Source organism: Elgaria multicarinata, chromosome 4 (genome assembly GCF_023053635.1).
Source record: "Elgaria multicarinata webbii isolate HBS135686 ecotype San Diego chromosome 4, rElgMul1.1.pri, whole genome shotgun sequence".
In the NCBI taxonomy this organism is placed as follows: domain Eukaryota; kingdom Metazoa; phylum Chordata; class Lepidosauria; order Squamata; family Anguidae; genus Elgaria; species Elgaria multicarinata.
In genome coordinates, this window is record NC_086174.1 from 61,221,173 (window position 1) to 61,244,714 (window position 23,542).

General features: G+C 39.0%; 2 protein-coding genes across 2 annotated transcripts in view; both read right to left on the minus strand.

The window, feature by feature from the left end:
• Window positions 1-23,542, minus strand: part of ACTA1 (actin alpha 1, skeletal muscle) — a 131,511-nt gene that overhangs the window by 30,142 nt on the left and 77,827 nt on the right. The gene's annotated exons all lie outside the window — the stretch shown is intronic.
• NUP133 (nucleoporin 133) overlaps window positions 1-23,542 on the minus strand; it is a 41,657-nt gene that overhangs the window by 16,918 nt on the left and 1,197 nt on the right. Inside the window, exons 2-20 of the mRNA XM_063124392.1 lie at window positions 22,735-22,853; window positions 21,517-21,620; window positions 20,083-20,190; window positions 18,890-19,021; window positions 18,448-18,618; window positions 17,318-17,473; window positions 17,170-17,240; window positions 16,052-16,199; window positions 15,338-15,482; window positions 14,779-14,939; window positions 14,395-14,486; window positions 10,940-11,103; window positions 10,418-10,512; window positions 10,110-10,334; window positions 9,045-9,167; window positions 7,569-7,668; window positions 6,804-7,046; window positions 3,896-4,029; window positions 1,111-1,269 (exon numbers count right to left, since the gene is read on the minus strand). Coding sequence (XP_062980462.1) covers window positions 1,111-1,269; window positions 3,896-4,029; window positions 6,804-7,046; window positions 7,569-7,668; window positions 9,045-9,167; window positions 10,110-10,334; window positions 10,418-10,512; window positions 10,940-11,103; window positions 14,395-14,486; window positions 14,779-14,939; window positions 15,338-15,482; window positions 16,052-16,199; window positions 17,170-17,240; window positions 17,318-17,473; window positions 18,448-18,618; window positions 18,890-19,021; window positions 20,083-20,190; window positions 21,517-21,620; window positions 22,735-22,853 — 2,650 coding nt within the window. The remainder of the gene's footprint in view (window positions 1-1,110; window positions 1,270-3,895; window positions 4,030-6,803; window positions 7,047-7,568; window positions 7,669-9,044; window positions 9,168-10,109; window positions 10,335-10,417; window positions 10,513-10,939; window positions 11,104-14,394; window positions 14,487-14,778; window positions 14,940-15,337; window positions 15,483-16,051; window positions 16,200-17,169; window positions 17,241-17,317; window positions 17,474-18,447; window positions 18,619-18,889; window positions 19,022-20,082; window positions 20,191-21,516; window positions 21,621-22,734; window positions 22,854-23,542) is intronic.

Here is a 23,542-nt window from a genome sequence, read left to right on the forward strand (position 1 = left end):
AATTCTGAGATTGCTAAGGAGAGTTTTCTTCCTAACCCATACTAGGTCTACAATCCTATACACACTTACAAGGGGTGAAGCCCCATTTAACTCAGTGATACTTTTTTCTGAATAAACATGCTTAGCAGATAGAGACTCTGTTCAAATGACCTGCTAAGACATGGTGGTTAAGCAATTTGGAGTAAACATTATGGCTTAGGGTGTCACGTGAACCATGAATTAGTGTTGTGAGAACCATACCACAGTTTAAACACACTCACTAAGCATTTGCTGCAAAAGGGTTAGTGATCTAACCATGGTTTAGCGTGTTGTCTGAACATGCCCAAAGTCAAGTTCAGAGTGTGAATACAGCTTAATTTGTCACCCTTAGAGGTCTAGTGTTAATAGCAATAATCAAAAATTTATCAACTATTAATGTTACCTAGGCGTTAGAGCCAGACAAGACTTCTATGAAAGAGCATTTAAATGTATTTTAGAAATGCATGATTACTTTGATTTCTATTGAGTTTCTGCACAACATTTAAGAGAATTCACATTTTTTTTACATGTTTTGAATTACCGTAATTATAGCCATCAGAAAGAAGAACTACTCACTAAAATAGCTACAGGTTCTACCAGATTTCTCTATTATGCCAACATGTAATATTTAGGTGGGGAATATTTCTTCAAAAATGTATGTACATTTTGCAGCTTACAAACAAATCAAGTTCATTCATCTGTCTACACTGAAAAAACATAACAGCTAGCAGTTAAGCAAGAAAAAACTGTATAAAAATGATATCGCTTAAGTACTGTAGAAATATTTGGAGAGGTTACAAATTACCTTTGTGTCAGAGATTCAAGGAACTAGACTGCATTATATACACATTCTTCTTACTTTTAGGCAAGAGATTTAAATTATATGGGGTGGGATGCGGAAATACACCACTGGAAGAAATTCTGCCAGCGGTATTATTCTGCAAATTGTTGTGCAAGAGCTATTTGGAAGCCTTCACACAACATGCCCTTAGTGCAAGCATGCACTAACAAGAAGCACACTGCTGGATTAGTATAGGAGAGAGTCTTTACCAAAGGCAGAATATTTTTTTTTTACTGTATTATAAAGCATACCTTTTCCAAATCATTACTGTTGATGTCATGTAGCCAACGGAGATGCTCATGAGACTGCAAGAAGCTGGCCAACTGGCCATGCTGAGCAATGGGCTGCGATAGCAGCTTCCCTCGTTTCCCTTTCTCCAAATACCAACGGAAAAGGAAATCTGAAAAATTCTAAAAGTTATAATTGTATAAGGACTTGCTTCTTAGAATGCGGTCTGCTTGCAAAACTGGAACTTGTACTCTCTCTCACTCACTCACTCACTCTCTCGGAAGAATGGAAAATGTGAACATTTTTACACAACTAATGTAAAGCTAATGAATCCACTTCACTCTGAGCATACTGTTTTTAGCAAAAGGCTGGAACATGAGTCACCTACAGTAAATGACCCAAACTATTCAGCAAATTTTCAGTGAAGGACTTGTGACCCCCTTGTTTCAAATAGTTGAGGGCTTTCAACATTACACATGTTTGAAATAGACATATATCAAATTAGTTCGGTGGCAGGATTTGAAATGATGGTTATTTATTTATTTATTACATTTCTATACCGCCCAATAGCCGGAGCTCTCTGGGCGGTTCACAAAAATTAAAACCATTCAAAGTATAAAACAACAGTATAAAACCATAATATAAAATACAATATAAAAGCTCAACCAGATAAAAACAGCAGCAATGCAAAATTACAAATTTAAAACCATGTTATTTAAAATTTATAGATTGTTAAAATGTTGGGAGAATAAAAAGGTCTTCACCTGGCGTCTAAAAGCATATAATGTAGGTGCCAAGCGAACCTCCTTAGGGAGCTCATTCCACAGCCGGGGTGCCACAGCAGAGAAGGCCCTCCTCCTGGTAGCCACCTGCCTCACTTCCTTTGGCAGGGGCTCACGGAGAAGGACCCCTGAAGATGACCTTAGGGTCTGGGCAGGTACATATGGGAGGAGGCGTTCCTTCAGATAGCCTGGCCCCAAGCCGTTTAGGGCTTTAAATGTTAATACCAGCACTTTAAATCGGGCCCGGACCTGGACTGGCAGCCAATGAAGCTGGAAAAGGACTGGCGTAATGTGGTCTCGTCGGCCAGTCCCTGTTAGTAAGCGTGCTGCCCTGTTTTGCACCAGCTGAAGTTTCCGGACCGTTTTCAAAGGCAGCCCCACGTATAACGCATTGCAGTAATCCAAACAAGAGGTTATCAGAGCATGGATAACTGTAGCTAGGCTATCTCTGTCCAGATAAGGGCGCAGCTGGTATATCAGCCTAAGCTGATAAAAGGTGCTCTTTGCCACTGAGTTCACCTGTGCCTCAAGTGACAGTTCTGGATCCAAGAGCACCCCCAAACTACGGACCCGATCCTTTAGGGGGAGTGCAACCCCGTCCAGGACAGGGCAAACATCACCTCGCCGGACAGAAGAACCACCCGCTAACAGTACCTCCGTCTTGTCTGGATTGAGTCTCAGTTTGTTAGCCCTCATCCAGTCCATTACCGTGCCCAGGCACTGGTTCAGAACAGCCACTGCCTCACCTGGGTTTGATGAAAAGGAAAGGTAGAGCTGGGTATCATCTGCATATTGATGACACCTCAGTCCACATCTCCAGATAACCTCCCCCAGCGGCTTCATGTATATGTTAAACAGCATAGGGGATAAGATAGAGCCCTGTGGAACCCCATGGCTTAGGTGCCATGGCACAGAGCAATAATCCCCCAGCACCATCTTCTGGAATCGGCCATCCAAGTAGGAGCGGAACCACTGCAACGCAGTACCTCCAACTCCCAGCTCAGACAACCTATCCAGAAGGATACCATGGTCGATGGTATTGAAGGCCGCTGAGAGGTCCAGGAGAACCAACAAGGTCGCACTCCCCCTGTCTCTCTCCCGGCAGAGATCATCCCACAGGGCGACAAAGGCATTTTCCTTTCCAAAACCAGGCCTGAAACCCAATTGAAATGGATCTAGATAATCCGTTTCATTCAAGAGTGTCTGGAGTTGTTCTGCAACCACCCGCTCAAGCACCTTGCCCAGGAAAGGGATATTAGCCACCAGCCTGTAGTTGTTAACATCCTCCGGGTCCAGGTTAGGCTTCTTCAGGAGTGGTCTAATTGCCGCCTCTTTTAAAGAGGCCGGCACCACTCCCTCTCTCAAGGAGGCATTTACAACCTCCTGGACCCAGCCGGCGATCCCCTCCTTATTTGATGTAATGAGCCACGCGGGGCAAGGGGCAAGCACACAGGTGGTCGGCCGGACTTGGCCAAGCACCTTGTCCACATCCTCGGGCCTCACTAACTGAAACTCATCCAATAAAACTGAACCGGACGGCGCTCTGAACCCCTCTACTAGTGGAGCTGCATTAAGTGTGGTGTCCAATTCATGACGAATCTGAGCGACTTTATCTTCAAAGTGCCGTGCAAACTCATCACAGCGTGCTACCGAGGGTTCCACCATCTCTCGCCCTGGCCCAGAGTGTAACAGGCCACGAACCACACGGAAAAGCTCCGCCGGACGACACTGAGAAGACGCAATGCTGGTGGAAAAGAACTGTCTCTTTGCCACCCTCACCACCACATAGTAGGCTCGATAGTGAGCTCTAGCCCGTGTTCGATCAGACCCAGCACGAGTTTTCCTCCACCTGCGTTCTAGCCGTCTCCCCTCTTGCTTGCTTAGACATGGAAGGTGTCTAGTCTGACCTTTAAAATCCCACTATAGTAAAATAGGTGCTTAACAGAGGAAAAGAAAACTACTGAGATTTTTCTTGTAAACTATTCTCAATTAAAAGCCTATTGTTTGAATGAATAAAGAACATTACCTGATCAGCAAACTGGGTCATGTAACGTTGCAATCTAGGCTGGTTATCAGTCTGCTCACACATTTGTACCAAAATATCAAAGTCACAATATTTTTCTGCCAGAGCAGCAGCTAACTGGTATTGCCCAAGTGAAACTGGAAAAAAAAACAAGGAAAAACACCCAGGATCAAACACATTTATCTTATCAGATTAGATAATAAATATTCACATCACTGTCAGAAACTGTGCTCCGTGGCCTTTATTTCTTCGTAAGAAGATTTACACAGTTAGATCTCTAACAGATATACGGACGCTTATACTGCCTTAAAGCAGATATATAGCATTGACCTTTTAATGAGCTGCTCGTGATTCCATAAACAGTGGACAGATTCAACAACATTTCAGAAGATTTTACACACAACAGACAAGTAAACACAAATGAAAGATTTTTCTCTTAGCACAACATATGTATTATCCTAATATCCACTGCCAGCAGCATGTTATCCCATCCGCACATGATACATTGCTCTGTGTTGACCATTCAAATAAATAAGTGTTTAAATTTTTTTAAAAGTAGGAGTATAAAAAGCAGGTGGGTGGGTGGGTGGGTGTGCACGCACTCACACAAATGCAGCACTCTGCTTCTAAAGAACTCCCCCTACACAAACAAGGTAGTAAGGCAATTTGTGGGGGAAACACTCTACTTGCCATTAGGAATATCATAAGCTCGCAATAGCTCTGTCATTTATGTAATCACTTTTCCCAGCTTCAAATGTTGGAGTGCTAGGACAATACAGCAGAAGAGCTTTCCTGAGAAAAGGTATTTGAATCCAGCACAAATTCAATAAATGAATAACATAAAATCTGATTTGTTTAAAATGGCCCTGAGTAGTCTCTAAGCATTATTTGTGTAGAATCTGAATGTGAAACGGTCTGGCTATCAGAAATGTTTTTAGAAACTTAAGGCTAATTACAACATAATTGTTTTGAAGTACGGGCATAACTATTAAGTTGGAATACAAAGCCCATAGAAGAAAAATGAAAAGAAAAAACAGGTTTCACATTGCAAGTATCTCTCCATATCTACTGTTGATAAAAACCTTATCAGGGTTTTACAAAACTCATAATGCACAACAGGGATGACTGCGTAAGCACTTGAGTTGTTTTAAAAGATCTACTCTTAGTAGCTGCCCAACTCCACTCACTACAACTACTACTTACACTCAAAAGCTGCAGAAGCAACATAGGGATTTGGCAAAGGAGTAAGGAGTCAGAATTTACAAAGCAGTTTGGGATCCTGTTGCTGAAGAGTAATTTCAGACAAGTTCTTGTCCGAACAGTAGCCATGTGGACTTTAGCCATGGCTTTCTATTCCTAATTAAAGAATTAGGCACCAAAATAGTATTTTATTGTTCATCGTGCCAGAATCTGTTTAGGTGTAGATTGATATATAACTATTGTAAACAAATAATGAATCATAGAATAGTAGAGTTGCAAGGGGCCTATAAGGCCATCGAGTCCTCTGCTCAATGCAGGAATCCACCTTAAAGCATCCCTGACAGATGGTTGTCCAGCTGCCTCTTGAATGCCTCTAGTGTGGGAGAGCCCACAACCTCCCTAGGTAACTGGTTCCATTGTCATACTGCTCTAACAGTCAGGAAGTTTTTCCTGATGTCCAGCCGGAATCTGGCTTCCTGTAACTTGAGCCCGTTATTCCGTGTCCTGCACTCTGGGAGGATCGAGAAGAGATCCGGGCCTTCACCTGTGTGACAATCTTTCAAGTATTTGAAGAGTGCTATCATGTCTCTCCTCAATCTTCTCTGCTCCAGGCTAAACATGCCCAGTTCTTTCAGTCTCTCCTCATAGGGCTTTGTTTCCAGACCCCTGATCATCCTCGTTGCCCTCCTCTGAACACGTTCCAGCTTGTCTGCATCCTTCTTGAAATGTGGTGCACAGAACTGGATGCAATACTCAAGATGAGGCCTAACTAGTGCCGAATAGGGGGGAACCAGTAACTCACTCAATTTGGAAGCTATACTTCTATTAATGCAGCCCAAAATACCATTTGCTTTTTTTGCAGCCACATCACACTGTTGGCTCATATTCACCTTGTGATCTACAACAATTCCAAGATCCTTCTCACTTGTAGTGTTGCTGAGCCTAGTATCCCCCATCTTGTAACTGTGCATATGGTTTCTTTTTCCTAGGTGTAGAACTTGGCACTTATCTCTATTAAATTTCGTTCTATTGTTTTCAGCCCAGCACTCCAACCTATCAACATCCCTTTGAAGTTTGTTTCTGTCTTCCAGGGTATTAGCTATCCCACCCAATTTTGTGTCATCTGCAAATTTGATAAGTGTTCCCTGCACCTTCTTGACCAAAGTATTAATAAAAATGTTGAAGAGCACTGAGCCCAGGACTGAGCCCTGCGGTATCCCACTCGTTACCTTCCCCCAGTTTTTGAAGTTACCATTGATAAACAATCTTTGAGTCCAATTCTGTAGCCAACTGTGGATCCACCTAATAGTTGTTCCACCTAGCCCACTTTTAGCTAGTTTGTTAATCAGAATATCATGGACGGCTTTGTCAAAAGCATGTGAGATTGTATTAAATAAATAATTCCTTGCAAATGATTCCCCAACCCCATATCAATCTTTAGTAAAGGCAACTCAGCACTTGTCTATAACTGAAAAGAAAGACTGAACTCCACATTCTATTCCACATTTTGATTTGGTGCTAACAAGCCAAAAAAGAGAACTTTGCTGTGAAAGGTTTTTTTGTTTTAGTCACTATTTGTAGAAAACCCTAATAGAAAAAAGAGTATTTTCCCATTGCTCTGCCTTCCAATTCCCTATCCCCTTTGTGTCATGTTTTTGTTAGACTGTAAGCCATTAGCAGGGATTTCAATAGCAATAATAGCAACACTTACGTAGCGGTGACAATAGTTCCGATCTTCTCTGTATATATTCCATTTCCAGACTGTTGTATCGTTCCTGATACTCAGGCAGGTCCACGGATTTAAGCTGAGAAACATAACCATCCAGAAAGCAATCTAATAGTGCCACCAGCTGTTCTGTGACTGTGCTACGAAGCTTACTGTTCACCTGAGGATAGACCTTCTTCAGGATGATCTCATGTTGCTGGACTATTGCCATTCGCACACCAACAGATGCTTCAGAAGACCGGAAAAAGAAATATTTCAAAGACCTTCATATTTGACATACGAAACGTGTAAACAGACACATGATAGCACACAGAGCAAAAGTTAAAAAGCAGGGGGGAATTGCAAAAATAAATGTATTCAATATTTCCAGAGCAAAGCAGCATCCCCAAGTGCAAGTGCTTGGCTCTAGTTTCCAAAGCAAACCATCTAAAATGTTAACAACACTAACAGCCCCATCAAGTAAGTGCTTATACTAGGGTGTACAGACAGCTGCATTTGTTCCATGTCATAAAACATAATGCTGGCAAGCAAGCAGATATGCTAGTCTAATCATTCAGAAGGATGCAAGAAACGAAAGCATTTGACACCAAGGGAGCCTGCCAGATATTTATGAAACGCAGCATTCTTTAGTTTGAAACTTAGAGCAGGAGCAATTTTAAAGGCAAATGAAATATCCTAAGTACCATATAAATACAGAAATATTGTGTTATAAATGAGCAGCACAACCTATCACATTTTCACTATTCCTACCTGTCCATGGAACATACTCCGGTTCTATTTCAGGGGGCTCTCTTATTTTAAATAAAGAGGCTTTAGATTGGCGATCCTGGATAGCAGCTTGCAGCATATCCTGGAGAACATTAACAAAGACAATACAATTAACTTGCCAACCTATCAAGCCTTCCTATCAGCACTTGCTATTTTTAAATACCACTCCTATTAGTGACCTGAAGCGGCGAGTGCCACCAGGACTGTAGGCAAATAGGGGGTGAGAAACAAGAAGGAATTATCAGCATGCTTGAGGAAATCCTGAGGTTTGCAAAGTACAAAACACACACACACACACACCCAACCCTTTTAACAAAAAAATCAATGGGGCCAAAACGTAAACACAACCCAATGTAGAGACAGTTGGAGAATTGTTGGCTAGAACCTTGGAGCACGAATACTCCTTTTAGGAGGGATGATACACTGGAAGAATTTGTTGCCAGTCCCACATGTTCTATGCTACTTAAAACACAGATGATCTTTTCAGAAGACAAATATCAATTCTCAAGATAAATAATAGGGCACAGAAACAACTCTCCATAGACAGTGAATGCTACTGAGAATTTTGTTTTTTAGAAGTACCACAAAAGTATCAACAATAATTGGGGCTCACAAGTTGTTCTCACCCTTTTGGCAGGAATTGTTGTTACCCTTATATGGTAATATGTAGATTACTTGCTGATTATTTTACATTTAGAAATATTTTATCTTTGTGTATCTTGTATTGCAACTTTAAGCCACACTGTAGCCTTCTCCTTCATTCCATTTGCTATGTTCAATGAGGAAAGAGATCCAGCTGTTTTTATCACTACAGGATTCTTTTTTAAAGCTGTTGGAAGATACCTTGGGAAGTTGACAGGCTCCTCTATTTCTCCTTCCTTTTAAATGCAGTAATACAGCTTATTTCTTATTATTGTCAGCTTCTTATTTCTTATTAAACCCTGAGTTAGGGCATAATACAAAGTTAAGTATTTTAGGGCACAATCCTATGCATTTTTAGACAGAAAAACATCCTACAACTCCCAGCACTCCCCAGCATGGGTGGTTGGGGAATGTTAGGAATTGTAGGACTCTTTTCTCTCTATGTACAGTGTTGTATCCTTAAAAGTCTCATTTAATTCAATAGAAGGGATTTAAACACATACTAACTTTCGCATTGGAATCAAGCAGGGCATAAAAGCACTTAACTGAGTGGGATTATGTCCTTAAATTGTTCGGTTGCTGGGTGAAACCCATTACGTTTGTCTGCCAACCCCTCCTCTCTGCAGCCCCCTGCACACACCCTCCAAAACCTGCTATGGAGGATTGAGGGACTATCCAGATTTGTGGGGAGCGGGGACCGTGGGGAGAAGAGGGAGGAGATACCTTGTTAATGAGTGGAAGTCTGCTTCCATAACACTGGATGTAACCATTGTATTAGCTTTGTCTCATTGTAATTTAGTTATTAAAATGTAATACCTTTATGATATTGTTTATATTGATAACTATTTCAGCCCATTCCTCAGACTGAACTGGTGTGTCCTTCAAGACTTGCTTTTCCTTTTCCAGTAAACATTCAAAAATAGTATCTATCTGCGACACCTGAAAATAATTTTAAAAAGTAATATTGAGAATTAATATGCTTCCTCAGGTATAAACCAATGATTCAATATGACATTTTATGCATTGACAGTTGAAGTGCTTCACTTAAGCACATAATGGGCCTATTCAGACGACATTTCAGGCTCTGTGGTTAGTGAAACTGTGGTTTTCTGGGGTTAGTACTAACCACAAGCCGTGCTATTGCACACAACACTTTAAGCCATAGTTAGAGCCGCTAACCCTGCTACAGACAGCCTGACTGTGGTTAGTGAGTGAGCAAGCAGGGCTTAGCAAAATGCATCGCACAAGACATCTTAAACTCTGCTGCTTAACCAAAAGCCTTAATCAGCAGGGTTTAAGATGTCTTCTGAACAGGCCCTAAGACAGCAATCCTATGATTCCTGGGAGAACTACAGCTGTCATGCGAAGCACCACAGTGGCTTTCTCACCTGAGGTCAGAGCTCCGACCTTGGATGAGGATGCAAATGAGGAAGAAGAGAGTGGGGAGACACCAAGGATCTGCAACATCCTGAAGCCTCCCAGCTCCCATCCTCATGACTTCACTAGATGTGCTCAAAAGCAGGTCTAGTGAGAAATCAGCAGAAAGGAAGATGGAGAGGCGAAGATCCCCTTGGTCGCTCTTTCTGCTCTTTGGACCTGCCTAGGCTTGCTCTGCTCATGTTGCGTATACAACAGAGCTTTTTTTGCTATTTTATTGTCATTATTGAAATCAAGCCATGAACATAGTTTTTAGGCAGATACTTCCTAGGGGAAAATTATTCCATCTGTTGAACTTTCCCTCCCTGTTCAAACACACTTGACATACATTCAAAAGAAGAAATCTAGGATGTTACACAAGTATGCTCACATATTAGAATATGAGGTACTACATCTTATTCATATAGAAAATCATGTGTTATTTTAAGGATTTATTTATTTCACCTCTCTGAAGAAAACATCTGCAGGCGTTAGACTTGGTGGAACGTCACTTTCTCTTTTGCTCAAAGCAATCTGTATTGCAGCATTCACCACATCCGGCAATCTGTAATGATGGTTCTTGAGAGCAATGGCTGCCGATAACTTTTCTGCATGTTCACAGAGTAACAACCGAGTTGCCATTGGCATGCCTCTTACTTGAATACTGCCCAGATGTCCAAACAGACCCACCTTGGATAGAAATATTTGTAAATAAAAACATTTTATGCCACATTCTATATTAGTGCTTCTAACTGAGAATGTTAGGAACCTACCTGACGAAGAAAGTCAATAAACAGAGAATGTGCTTTTGCCTTATTTTCTAGCTGGCGAAGAAGAATGATGGATTGGTTGGTGAAACTAGCTCCTTCTATACAAAAATGTGATAAAGAACAAGGTTTAAAAGTTAGTTCAAGTTTTAGATGTTTTTCTTATTTTCAAATGCACCTTTAATTTTTAAAACTTATTTTTTAACTAAATTAAATGGTACTGTATCAACTTTCTTTGATTTCATGACAAATGTAACTCAGGCTGGACTCTGGACTATGTTAAACAAACATAAAATAAAAACATGGATGTTCAAACATGCAGTCTGAAGTGGAACAATCTCAGCAAGAACTGATGATGTTTCTGAACACATCTCTCCGCCTTAAGATATAGAGATGACGTAATCACTGTTGTTTAGAGAGATTTCTTCTCTGTGTATTCGTTTCCATCCACCCTGGAGACATCACACCATGGCAGTTTTCTTTAGACTGTATAACCAGAATGTTAAATTTATATGCATTAGTCTTTACCTTCAGGTACTGATTCAGCCCACCGTGGGTCAGATGTAGGATAATCATCCATCAAATTCTCACTGATTTGAGTCACAGCTATATCCAGGTCAGCATTAGGACCCAATTCTGCTAGTTGGGGGAAGAGCTCAGAGATTATGGCTTGTGAACCCCTCACATCATGCCTGAAAAGAAGAAATTGTCAGCCAACCTTTAGAAAGGCACAGTATCTTCAGTAGTTTATGTAACTTTTTTTAGTTATCTTGTTTTAAATAATGCACTGATGGCAATGCTATATGCCACCTTGAAAGTAAAATGCTGAAGTCCTTAGTATCACTCTGATGATCACTGAAATTGTCAGCAATTCCATGTACATAAGTAGCACATTTATTATAGCATGAAATTCTCTGTGAGCCAAATGTTCCACTACTATTCAAATCATAAAGAAACCAAGACACATTCTATTTAAGAACCACCCTTGTTGAGTATGCATTCTTTGGGATACACCATTCATGAGAAATTTATGAAGAATACATACAGATAGCAAAATGTAATACAGAGGGTCACCAAAAAAATGTTCAAGCAAACCTAAGTAGATCTTCAAATCTTTTTTTTTAATTTGACATCAAAGACATTGGTCTGGTTTGCATATAATGGCAAACCATGGTGTGGTGTGTTAAAATCTGATCAGGGTCATTGATCCTGTTCAGATGTAATGACAGCAAAAAAAAAAAAAAAAAAAAAAAAAAACCAATCCTACAACTTCCAGCATTAATTAACCATGAATTGTGAGGATGCGTGCTCTGTGCGAACCATTTCCTGTTTCCATTAACAACCCTTGAATCCTGCATTCAAGGTTGTTTCCGTGACTTCCAAACAAGGACACTCGGGACTGTTCATGGGTTAAATTACCCCAACTTAACCAAAGAACAAACCATTACATTAATTGACTTCTACATCATCTAACCAGAGCAAGCCCCCAAACACAGGCCTCTATAAAGCAAAACCCAAACTGTTAAGAATGTACATTTTCTTCCATATTATGATATGGTAGGCAGTATCCAAACAGGTTATTCTATAAGCCGGACTCACCACTCATTCTGTTCTGCAAGCAGCACCCACTACTTGTGCAATAGATTTAGTGCTTGTTCTAGGAACCAGAAACAAGTGGAAATGCTCTTTTCTGGAAAAGGGCAGGTTGGCAGAGCTCTCATAAGGGAGCTCCACCAACCTGTCCCAATCCAAACATGAACATTTCCGCTCATTTCGTGGCCTCCTAAATGAAGCGATATATCCCTGTTGCACAAACAGTGGGTGCCACTTACAGAATGGCCCGCTCGGATACTACGCACCATATAATAAGGAAGAAAATGTACATTCTAGACACTTTGGGTTTTGTTCCATAGCCCTGTGCTTCTTAGCATGTTCTGGTTCGATTCTGTAGAAGTCAATTAATGCAGTTCTAGTCTATACGCTATTCCACCAATGTTTCTTTTTTTAAAATTAACTGTAAAGCTTGGGTCTATAGAACTCACTACCACAATTTTTAATGAAGTTTCAAATTAGACCTCATGAATAGGAACTGCTGCCTCAGCTATAAAATATTTAACTATTGCCACTAAAATAAACCCTCTCTATCTAAAAGAAGCTCAGTAGCCTGTGTTACTATGGTGTAGGCATAGGACTGACACCACCACTAGAGACAATCTTTCAAAATGAACAAAAATTTAGAAGTTTATTAATGGAAATTTTGAAATGAGTATAAAATTTCACTCTTCAAATAATAGGTTTGAGACTGCTTAGAGGTTCTTATACTGAATATAGTTGTTAACAATTCCTTATTATTAGCAAGACCCTGCCGCATAGGCTTACATTCTAATAAAATGATCGAATCTTGGCAATATAATATTATATATTATTCCTATTAGATGAGAGTCTTATCCAGTTGAATAAAATCTCAATAGCCTTTCATTCACACCAGATCTTCCTAAACTCCACTCCACAAACAGGAACAGGTTTGTAAGCTTCCTTACAAACAGAAACAGTATTTTTCTGCCTCCAATTCTTCCTGGTTCTTATTCTTATATATTTATTTGTATCCCGCCTTTTGCCCAATACTGGGCCTCGAGGTGGCCTACTCACAACCTCGGCATTATAAGTATGGTTCTTCTGACTTCTAGGATGATCCAGATGTTTCAGGGACTATTTCCTGAATTTCCCTTTGGTCAGACATAAAATAGGAAACTAAAATAAATTACGTATAACTTGCTTTGCTCATAAAATTATCATGTTTCATATAATACGTTTAAAAGTATAGTTTATTCAGACAATAATTACAAATTGAGTTTTTTTATTTTAATGATAATTTTATGAGCAAACCTATATATATATATATATATATATATATATATATATATATATTATATTCCTAAAGCAGCATTCCCTAACCTGATGCCCACCAAATGCCTTGTACTACAACTTCCAGCATTCCTGAACATTAGTTCTGCTGCCTGGGGCTAATGGGAGCAACCAGGTTGGGGAATTCTGTCTTCAAGCAACGAAGTGAGCCTTCAAGCAAAGTTACGCAGCTGCCAGAACTGGACCGGCACAGCCCCCGCCATGATGATCCCCCATAGCCTCTTGAGGAAGGGGCCTGTGTCCAATTCATTCCCCTGGGGGAGGGGGCAGCCATTTAACTCTTTCCCTCAGACTACTTTCTCTTGGTTTCAAACTGTAGAAACTGCAAAACTATCTCCTAATTTAAGGAAGTCTGACATGTAGTGACTGAATATGGTACTGCAAGCTTCAAACAAACAGACACATTTAAATTAATTATAATTAATGTGTTTTAAAAAACAAATAACCCTGAGCTGTACACTCATAAGGTCCTCTTAGGCCTTAGCTAGATCTAAGGTTTATCCCGGGATTGTCCCGGGATCATCCCTGTTCATGTAAATGATACACAGGATATCCTGGGAGCAGGCAGGGACAACCCCAGGATAAATCTTAGGTCTAGCTACATGCCAAGTGTCTAAATTTCATTGTCTTGGAGCTTCAGGTACCTAGGTTTCATGATCTTGGAGGACATACCAACATACATTTCAGTTGAGGCAGTAAATTTTTTTAAATTTTGATTGGCCACCATTTTGTTTCAAGATGGCAGACCAAATTTTCACTATGCCTAAAACCATCCCAGATAAAAGGTATAACAATCGGATGTGTGGTTTTTGACTCTATCGAGGACATACAAACAAAAACTTCCTTTTATTTATTTAGATTAAAATATCGTAGCAGGAGATTACACCCACAAAAACACAATGAAGCCCATTTTCAAACACACATCATCAAACAAATAGAACATGCTCTAAAGGCAGTGTTAAAAACTTGTGATATAACCCCCTTTATTCAACTGACATTGTATAAACACACTATGCTCTCTGGAAAGAAAACTATTTAATATTACATTTATTTTGTACCTGCAAAACTGTAAGAAAGCAGATTTTAATATTTTAGTTTTATCCTCTTGTGCTATAATATCCAACCTGGAAGCAGTATCAAATGCAGTACTCTAAAATAGAAAACAGAGAAAAAGGTAAAGTCTTTAAAGGAGGAAAACTCCTTACACAAAGAATGATTTGGTATGGCAAAATATGCTTTCTTTGAAGATACTAACTTACCTAACAAAATCCACTGTAGGAACTATCTATCTTTAACTAATGCCAATACAATTAGGACAATCTTTTCCCTCCTTCCCTTCTTCTCTCTTCAAATGTATACCAGTGATCTATTTTGTGAACCGCCCAGAGAGCTCCGGCTATTGGGCGGTATAGAAATGTAATAAATAAATAAATAAATATTACCTCATCATTTGGGTCAGCTACAGAGGAGGCTAAAGAATCCTCAACATCTTCAGGAAGCACAGAAATGGTTTCCCTCGAATATATGGCTACAAGTCCACTTTTTCTAGCAAAAAATATTGGAAGTCCTGTAGAGGAGGAACCTGCTCCTAAAATTCTATCACCTAAGGTAGGAAAAAAACCAAACATCACCACCATGCATGGAGATCATACTGTTCAAGTTTTGCAAAGCTAGACAATAAGCAAGATTACTAAAAGTTTGTGAGGAGTGGTTTTTAGAATCATCAAATGAAAAAGGTGCAAGATGGACGTTATTTAACAATTAACTCTATACAATGCAATTGGGATTTTCTTAAATCTTAGACTTTGCTGGCAGTCCCAGAATTGCACAAGTTATTTAGCCAATAGCAACAGGAATAAGAATCACTGTTGTAGACATCACAATTTTCTTGAAAATGTACTTCAACGTTCATTGAAAAATACAGTTTACAGGAGAGATTGAAAACACTCTTGTTGGATTATTGAACACCACCCAAAAGTTTAAAAAAAATTGGGTTCTTACCTTGTGCACTGAAAACAATTTTCTCCTGTGGCAAGGATGTTCTTCCTGTTCCAGTTGAACAAGCAAAAACCTCATCTTCTTTGTAAAGACAGGCAGCATGGCTGGAGAAATCTGGGACTATTAAACGACACAACAGTTCTTCTGGCTGAAAAAATGTTCCATTAAAGGTTGCAGTGAGTGATATGGACAATTATAATATTTGTGCTAACATGTTATAGAAAGCAATATTATTATCAACCAACAAAGTTTGACGCAAATCTCTCTCTCTCTCTCTCACTCACTCTCTCTCTCTCTCTCTCACACACACACACACACACACACACACCTACTTATTGTACACATAAGTAACTGATCATTTCTACAGAGTAAAGCTAAAGTGTCAACTGTTTCTATATTTTCACTTTTGGCATAACAGTTTTGGCAAAATACTCACAACTTTGCAATTCTGAGGCAAGTCAGGGGTAGAGATAATTACATAGTAAGTTTTTAATTTAAGCAATATTATGGATGAAAGGCAGCAAGGCAGTAAGAAAAAGCTTAGCTGTAAAGGTTAACAAAATATATTTGCAGAAAAAAGAACTCTAAAATGCTTGTTTCTGTATATATTTAAATCAAACACTGCCCCATGACAAAATTATTTTAAATCAATGTGATTTTTTTCCAGCCTGTAATAGTTAATGAAGCTCAAAATATTTTAAGCATTATGTTAATTACCTGAAAAGGTGGGTTATACTGGGTGACCTCCACAATAACATTATCAGATATGGGGTAGCCATTATCCTCTACTGTTACCAAACTATAGTAGATGAGACACGGACTATCGCCAAGATGCCAAGATGCAGCCAAAATCACCAGTCCATCACTATTTATTGGAAGACACAAGAAATAACCAGCTTTACCATACAAAAAAGGATGTTCAGAAATGCCTGGTAGCAAACAACATTTTCATTTATTCAACAGCTTCCAGCTTGCTTTTCTTGGGAAACTATATCTTAAGACTGTGTACACACTGTTTTTATGCTACATAAAGAAAAATTGTTATAGTATTTTAAAATATTGTATCTGCTATTTGCAGAAGATATATTCCTTGGCTTCTGGAGCGGGGAGGGCAGCATTTCACACAACAGCCCTGCTTAAACCACAAAAAAATTGACAGCTTAATTTGCTGGTAAATCTGAAAAAATACTAAATTAAGGCTGCAATCCAGTAGAGATATACTTGGGAATAAACCCACTGAATTCAGCAGAGCCTACTTCTGCATAGACTTGTACAGAATTACACTGCAAATATGTTTTGAAATGCCAATCCCACTACCAGTAGCAGTTATATTGTCATGGATATTACAGGGAAATATGAGCATTCTAGTGAATTCTTTTCTCTTGCCTAACCTCATCTTATACATCCCTGTACTTTTCATTATAAAGAACTATTTATAACTGTTTTTCCAGTGGAATAGCTTTCATTTCAGAATGACTTAAGACATGTCCCTTAAATTTTTTATTAATGTCTTTGAAATAATTTCTTGTTGACAGTAAGCTTTTCAGAACTGTGTTCTAGTTTGTGTGTTATGCTCTAAAACTATATATAATTCTGATTTATTTTATGAATATAAAGTACTTAAAGAAATTTTGTGTCTCCATTTCTCTGTAAAATTGTTAGTACAATACCTGTCGAACCACCAAAAGGAGGTGTACTCTCTTGATGGATTTCTGACATGTCCTGTTTACCACAGTGACTTAGTTTATTTAATTATGAGTGTAAAAATTGCATATACTAATAATGTATACACTAACTCATAGTGAAAGGCTCTCACTTTCTAAACAAAAACTTACCGATTTTGCTGCAGATCCAAATACTGCACATTAACATCTCCTTTAATGTCTCCATAGTTGCTTTCGGATCCCTGTGCAAAGGACAGTTATTTTAAATAACAGAAATATAGCAAACTTAGTTTTATATTCCATATTTATTATCTCTTACCCATATTGATTCCATGATGCTTTCTTTAAGGATTCTATTCATATCCCAACTGAGAACTTGGCGCTCAGTAGTATCATCTATTTCCCATTTGTAAAGATTTGAGCTCGTCACTGCATAAAATCTTGAACTGTTTTTGTCCCAAAGAATACTAGAAAGCTGCATTAAACATAAATTGCGGATAGAAGCTTAGTGTTTGATTCAGTGTAGTCCTTTATTTGAGGTTTCCATTGGACTAAAGCAGAACAGCTTGCTACTCAAATCCTAAAAGTGACAATGAGTTTCTCTGCACATTTCTGAGTTCAGTCTGTTACATTCCCCTGCAACCCCTCTCTTTTCACAGTGTGAGTGCTGGAGTTCTCTCAATATGGTGTGAGTATAAGAAATACATTTGTTGTGTGACTCTCCCATAAAATAGTGAGGGCACAGGTGTGCTGCTCACTGATTTCACAGGCACCTGTGGCATAGTAACTATGACAATCATGCAACACGTTCTACTCAGCAATCAAGATTATAATGGTTTCACTAGCTGGGAAAATGCAGAAATTTCTCCAGCAACAGTGTATTGCAGTCTGAATACTGAAAAAATTCAGTGACTAAAGAATTGAAGTACTTCCTCAAGACGAAATATCTGCAGCTCTGGCAGCAATCAAATGACAAGTTGTTGGCATTACATCTACAATTGTATGCATTCCTGTTTCCTAAACCAGTTTTAGAAGACACAATGCCTAACTGATACTGCTAAAGTCCATCAAAATCATGACCACACAAATGCACCTTTTGTAATTATATTATCCTTATAAATACTACTGTAGAGCAGAGGTGTGCAACTTGAGGCCCTATTCCAAAAGTTCAGTTCAGACCTGGGGCAAGAGCCATTTGTCCTTCTTCTGACAGGCTGTTGGGTAGGAAGGAAGAGGGAGGAAGAGAGAGAAAAGGGGGTGGCTTTGCTCATGAACAGCATGCATTTCTCCCCCCTCCCACAAAGGATAACCTCTGAAGGAATGTAGCCCTGGACAGAAAAACAACAACAGTTCTCTCTATGTCTACTTTAAAGCATTTCTGTCATATTAAAAAATCTGAAAGTTCCAAATATAACATTATAATTAAGGTTAATTGATTTAAAGACTTACTGCTGCATCACTACTGGGAGACAAGATTCCCAGCAAAGAAGAAACTCTCCGGCCTATTCCAGAAAACATGCCTTGTCCTTGTGGTAGACCATGCTGATGAATCTTACCAGTATTGTCTGGTGTCAGTCGAATGAACTGGCTCCTTGAAGATGATAAAATAAAGCTTCCTCCCTTAAAGAAAACAAAGCCCAGTTAAGTTTCATTGCCAGGTTTGGTAGAAACTGTATTAGTCTTATTTTTCAAGAAGAAAATACAGACTTGCTGTTCCACCTCAAAACAAATTTCTGTTCTCCTATCTTTTGTATACTCCCCCAACCCCAATTTCTCTTCACCACTGGGCAATGGTTCGTGACAGGATGCAATCAAGATATTCCAGAACTGTTAATCAGTGCTCCTAAAATTCCATAAAACATATGTATTTACAGTAAAGTTCCTATTTTACCTTTACAGCTGTGAGAAAACTGCAGAGAGCACCTCCAAATTCTGTATACGTCTCAGTATAGGAACTTTCATGTGCAAGGCTGGGCCAATAGCGTATTGATCCTTCACTGGTGGCAACCATTACTGACAGAGCCTTATAAACATAGAAAATAAGATACATTTTAGGTATGAATTTAGGTCTTAAACTACACATTTAAACCAGTTTCAAGGTTCTGGTTGTCATGGCTTCCAGGCAAGAAGCTCTAGCAACAGTGCAAAGGAAGAATGAATCAGTTTTGTGAGCCTACTGAAAAATGTGGAATTGTTTCAAACTAATTTAGATCTGTATTTCATTTATTTTCAACTGTTATATACTGTTCCATTCAACACAGACCTCTTGCCAGGTTACCAACATTAAAATAATAAAACACTAAAAACCTCATTGCAGTATAAGCTAACTAGATAAAATAAAATCAGTAATAAAACAATGCCCAGAGAAGAAAATTAAACACTGATGGCCTTAAAAGGCCTTAAGACAATATAACACTACCTTCAAACATTCTTAAAATGTCTGGTAGAAAGGAAACACCCCTATAATGCAAGCTTGATCCTTTAGGACAGGGATGGGGAACCTCTGGCCTGCAGGACTATTCTGGCCTGCAGAAGCTCCCCATCCAGCCGGCAGCGCCTCCTTGCATTCTTTCAGGGTGAGGCGCTTGGCCTCCAAGCCCCTCCCCCTTGAGTAATCGCCACTCTTGGCTTGAGTGAAAGAGATTTTCTAGATCCATTTTAATCAGGCTTTAAGCCTGGTTTTGGAATGGAAATTGCCAGTGGTGGGAGGAGCTACTCCTTCCAATGCCAGCTAAGTCCTAGGATTCACATGCCGCTTGCTGTCATACGGCTCATGGAGGGCTGGGGGAATCACCTGATTTCCCACCCCAAACACGTTCTGTACCCCTATATTAAAGCTTCATATTTTAATGTGTTTGCTGTTCTGCTGGACAGAAACATTTCCCCCAACCTTTTATTTTTTAAAAGAAAAATTAAAGACTGAAAAACCATGTAAGTTGTTAACAAAACTTGTTAAAAAAAAAAGAACAATCATGTGTAGCACACTGACCACTTGAATGTGATTTCCAAACAACCCCATGACAAAATATAGTGTTCATTGCTTTTATAAATCACGCACCCAAAAATAAATATTAAGTTCCTCACCTGTAAAGAAAGTGCTTCACCAGGGGTGTTAAGAGAAGATACTGCTACTAAGCCTGAACTCCACAGATAATCACTGGGTGGCAACTGCAGTTCCTTGCATACAGAGAGCTGCGACACACAAATGTCTATTTTGTTTGGCAAGTTTTGAATTGGAATCATGCATTTATGTTACACAATTGAAATGTTTTAAGAATGTTTCTCAAATCCTATAGATTTTTAAAAAGTCTTCTGATGTGCCTAATTGCTTCCTCATAAAAGAGAACTTTGTATTCCTGCTATCAGCTCTCAGTTCCTTTGTTTTTTGCCCAAGCATGCTGACAGATACATTTACTCTCCAGAGCACCTTGAACAAGGTATAGCAGTTGATATTATCAGCTCAGAGTCCAGCACAGGCACTTTGAATACGACAGAAAATTAGACAGTAGAGGAAACATCCTTATTTCACATCTGAAATGTAGCTTTTACATCTATGAGCAACAGGAACAAAAGTTCCAATTTTGTTGTAACAGAGAAACTTGTGGAACAGAAATACAATTTCTTTGTACTCACCCCCACAACATCTAATGCCACACTAAGGCTTAGTTCTTGCAAACAGCATATGAACTGGTATACAAGACTTGTTTGTCAACTGTACAATTTTAAACTATAAGCGAGGTCTCATGAGTGAATGCTCCTTCATACATTTTTCCCTGTCCCGTGTGCATATCTATCTACGCACGTTCATGGATTCATTTTTGTAAGGATTGAGAATAGGAGATATCAGAACTTTCTGGCGTCAGGTTAAGACTTTCCTCTTTGCCCAGGCATATGGTGGCACATCTGAATTACCCACATGGTTTTTTTAAACAGATTTTAATGCTTTATGTGTGTATGTTCTGTGTTTTAGAATTTTAAATTTTGTATACTTGTTTTAATCTTAATTTTAGAATTTCTGTAAACCGCCCAGAGAGCCCTGGCTATGGGAGCGGTATAGAAGTGCAATAAATAAATAAATAAACTAGATATATTGTCTGTTTCTAACAAAATCTTAAGACTCCAACCCTAAGACACTTCAATTGGAAGTCCAATTGAAATAAAAGAGGCCTTCTTCCAAAAAAAGTTATCTATGGATAGACTTGTCTAATTATCCCCTTATTACAATATTGACTAGTTAAAGATTCAGAGCTACTATACAAAACAACATGCATATAAGGTGAAAGGCAGTTTTCACAATAATGGTCAAGTATCTATTATCAAATCATATAAGGTCTAAACCTTTTAAATAGTCCACTTTAAATGGTGCAACACAGATGTACTCCAAGCTGACATCAAGAGGACCCTTACCAATGCCGCTACTTCAATGTTGCTCATTTGCCAGTTCATTTTTATTTTGGAGATATACATGATTATAACAAAGATCTATATTCATATATTTGTAAGCTACTGCTCAGTTACCTTAGCGATTGGTGACTGACCGAACTTCCAAATAATCAATCTGTCTTTGTAGACTAGCCAAGCCCATCCACTTGCATCTAACTGCACACTTAAATGGTCCTCAACTACAAGAAAGAACAAATATATTGTATCTGAGGCATAGTGGAAGATATCCATCTTTGAAGTTCTATACATTTTATTAGTTAGAAGTCTGAAACAAAATGTTGCAGCATGGAGTGCTCCCATTTCCAGGACACTCCATTTGCTCCAACACCCTTTTTTCATGCTTAGGAAGGAAGTTCCATGGTTTTAGCATCACAACTAAAAAAGCTGTCTCTCTAGAAGCTGCTCACCTACACTTTGAAAGCAGGAGCATCTGGAAAAAGACATCTATGAAAGATCTAAACTCACAGGTAGGTTCACTTGGGAGGAGGCCCTTTTGATACTTTGACTGTCAAAACTAGCAAGTCTGAATTGAACCTGAAAGTAAACTGACAACCAGCAAAGCATAATATGGTCACAGCAGCGAGCTACAGCAGTCAGCCACGCACAGGCCATGTTCAGAAGACACCTTAAACAACGGCTTTAACCATGGTGAATAAGACAAAAAGTCTTATTCACTGTGGTTAAAGCTGTGGTTTAAGGTATCTTCTGAACAGGTCCACAGTCACAGCAGCTAGTCACAGAATGGCTAGCTTTAGCATTCTGCATCTGCTGTAGCTTCTGGATACTTTTCAAAGGCAGCTCCAAGAACAATGCATTACAATAGTCACACTAGAGTGTGGGTAACTGTGGCCAGACTATTTCCCTTCAAGAAGGGGGCAGATTGTGCAACTGAAGTTGATGAAAGGTACTATGAGTTAATGAAGCCACCTGCATATCCAATAGTAATGATGAATCTAAGAATACCCTCAAGCTGAGCATTGTGTCCTTAAGGGGAAGAATAAACCAATACAGGGTAAGTTAAATACCACTTCATTGGTTGGATAAGCAATTAACAAAAATAATCTCCATGTTATCTGAAACACACAATATCTCTCATATAAGTACCAGCACCAATTGTGTACCTTTTAATCTCAAACTTTACTCCATGCTGTCTGAAACAGGCAAGTATCTACATCAACATCTAGGAATGTTGGCAGGAATGAAGTATTATTAGGAAGATTATAAACTCAACAGGTAGCTATTTTGCCATTACCCAATCATATTTTGTTTGTATCCTAAAAATGAAGCACTTACCATCAGCCATTCTTAATGCCTCCATAATCTTTACTGGTAGAGGTGAACCAAATTTTCTGACATCATAATTGATGGTTTCACTTCCTGATGGATGATGTACAACTTTTGTGGGTGTACATCTAAGTAAAAACAGTTTACAAATAACATTCCCAATATTTCTCAGTTTCAATTAAGCATCTACTAATAGGGTTAATAGTATTCATCCAAAAACTTGGCATGTTTATTTCATTTCCATCGTCTGAATGCATGTGTACCATATTGTTAGCCTATGCGGCAGGGTCTTGCTATTTACTGTGTAATCTGTACAGCACCATGTACATTGATGGTGCTATATAAATAAATAATAATAATAATACCCCCTTTAGTTATTCAACCAATAGTTCTGTTCCAAACGGAAGTTTAATGACCACTGTGCTTTTTAGCAAATTATAGAAGTTGCTTACATATTTCACTGCTCCTCTACATGCTTTCTATTCCTGTATGGCAGGGATGGGGAACTTCTTTATTGTGGGGGTCTGAACTACCAGGTCCTCCATGCGCCAGATAACATCAATAGGCATTATATTTACAGATATGGGTCAGCAGATATACAACTAGGAAGATGTCTATGGCCCTACCACTGACAAGAGGCATACTTACACTTGTCTGCAATACTTCTCCAAGCTTCTGATGAGAGCAGAAGTAATAGTGCGGCCAGTATAAAAGATATTTTCAATAGCATGGCAGGAGGTTGTGTGTGCGTGGAGAAGGGATTACAACAGAGACGAAAGAATAGCAATAGGGAGGAAGGGAGTTAAACTCTTTCGTC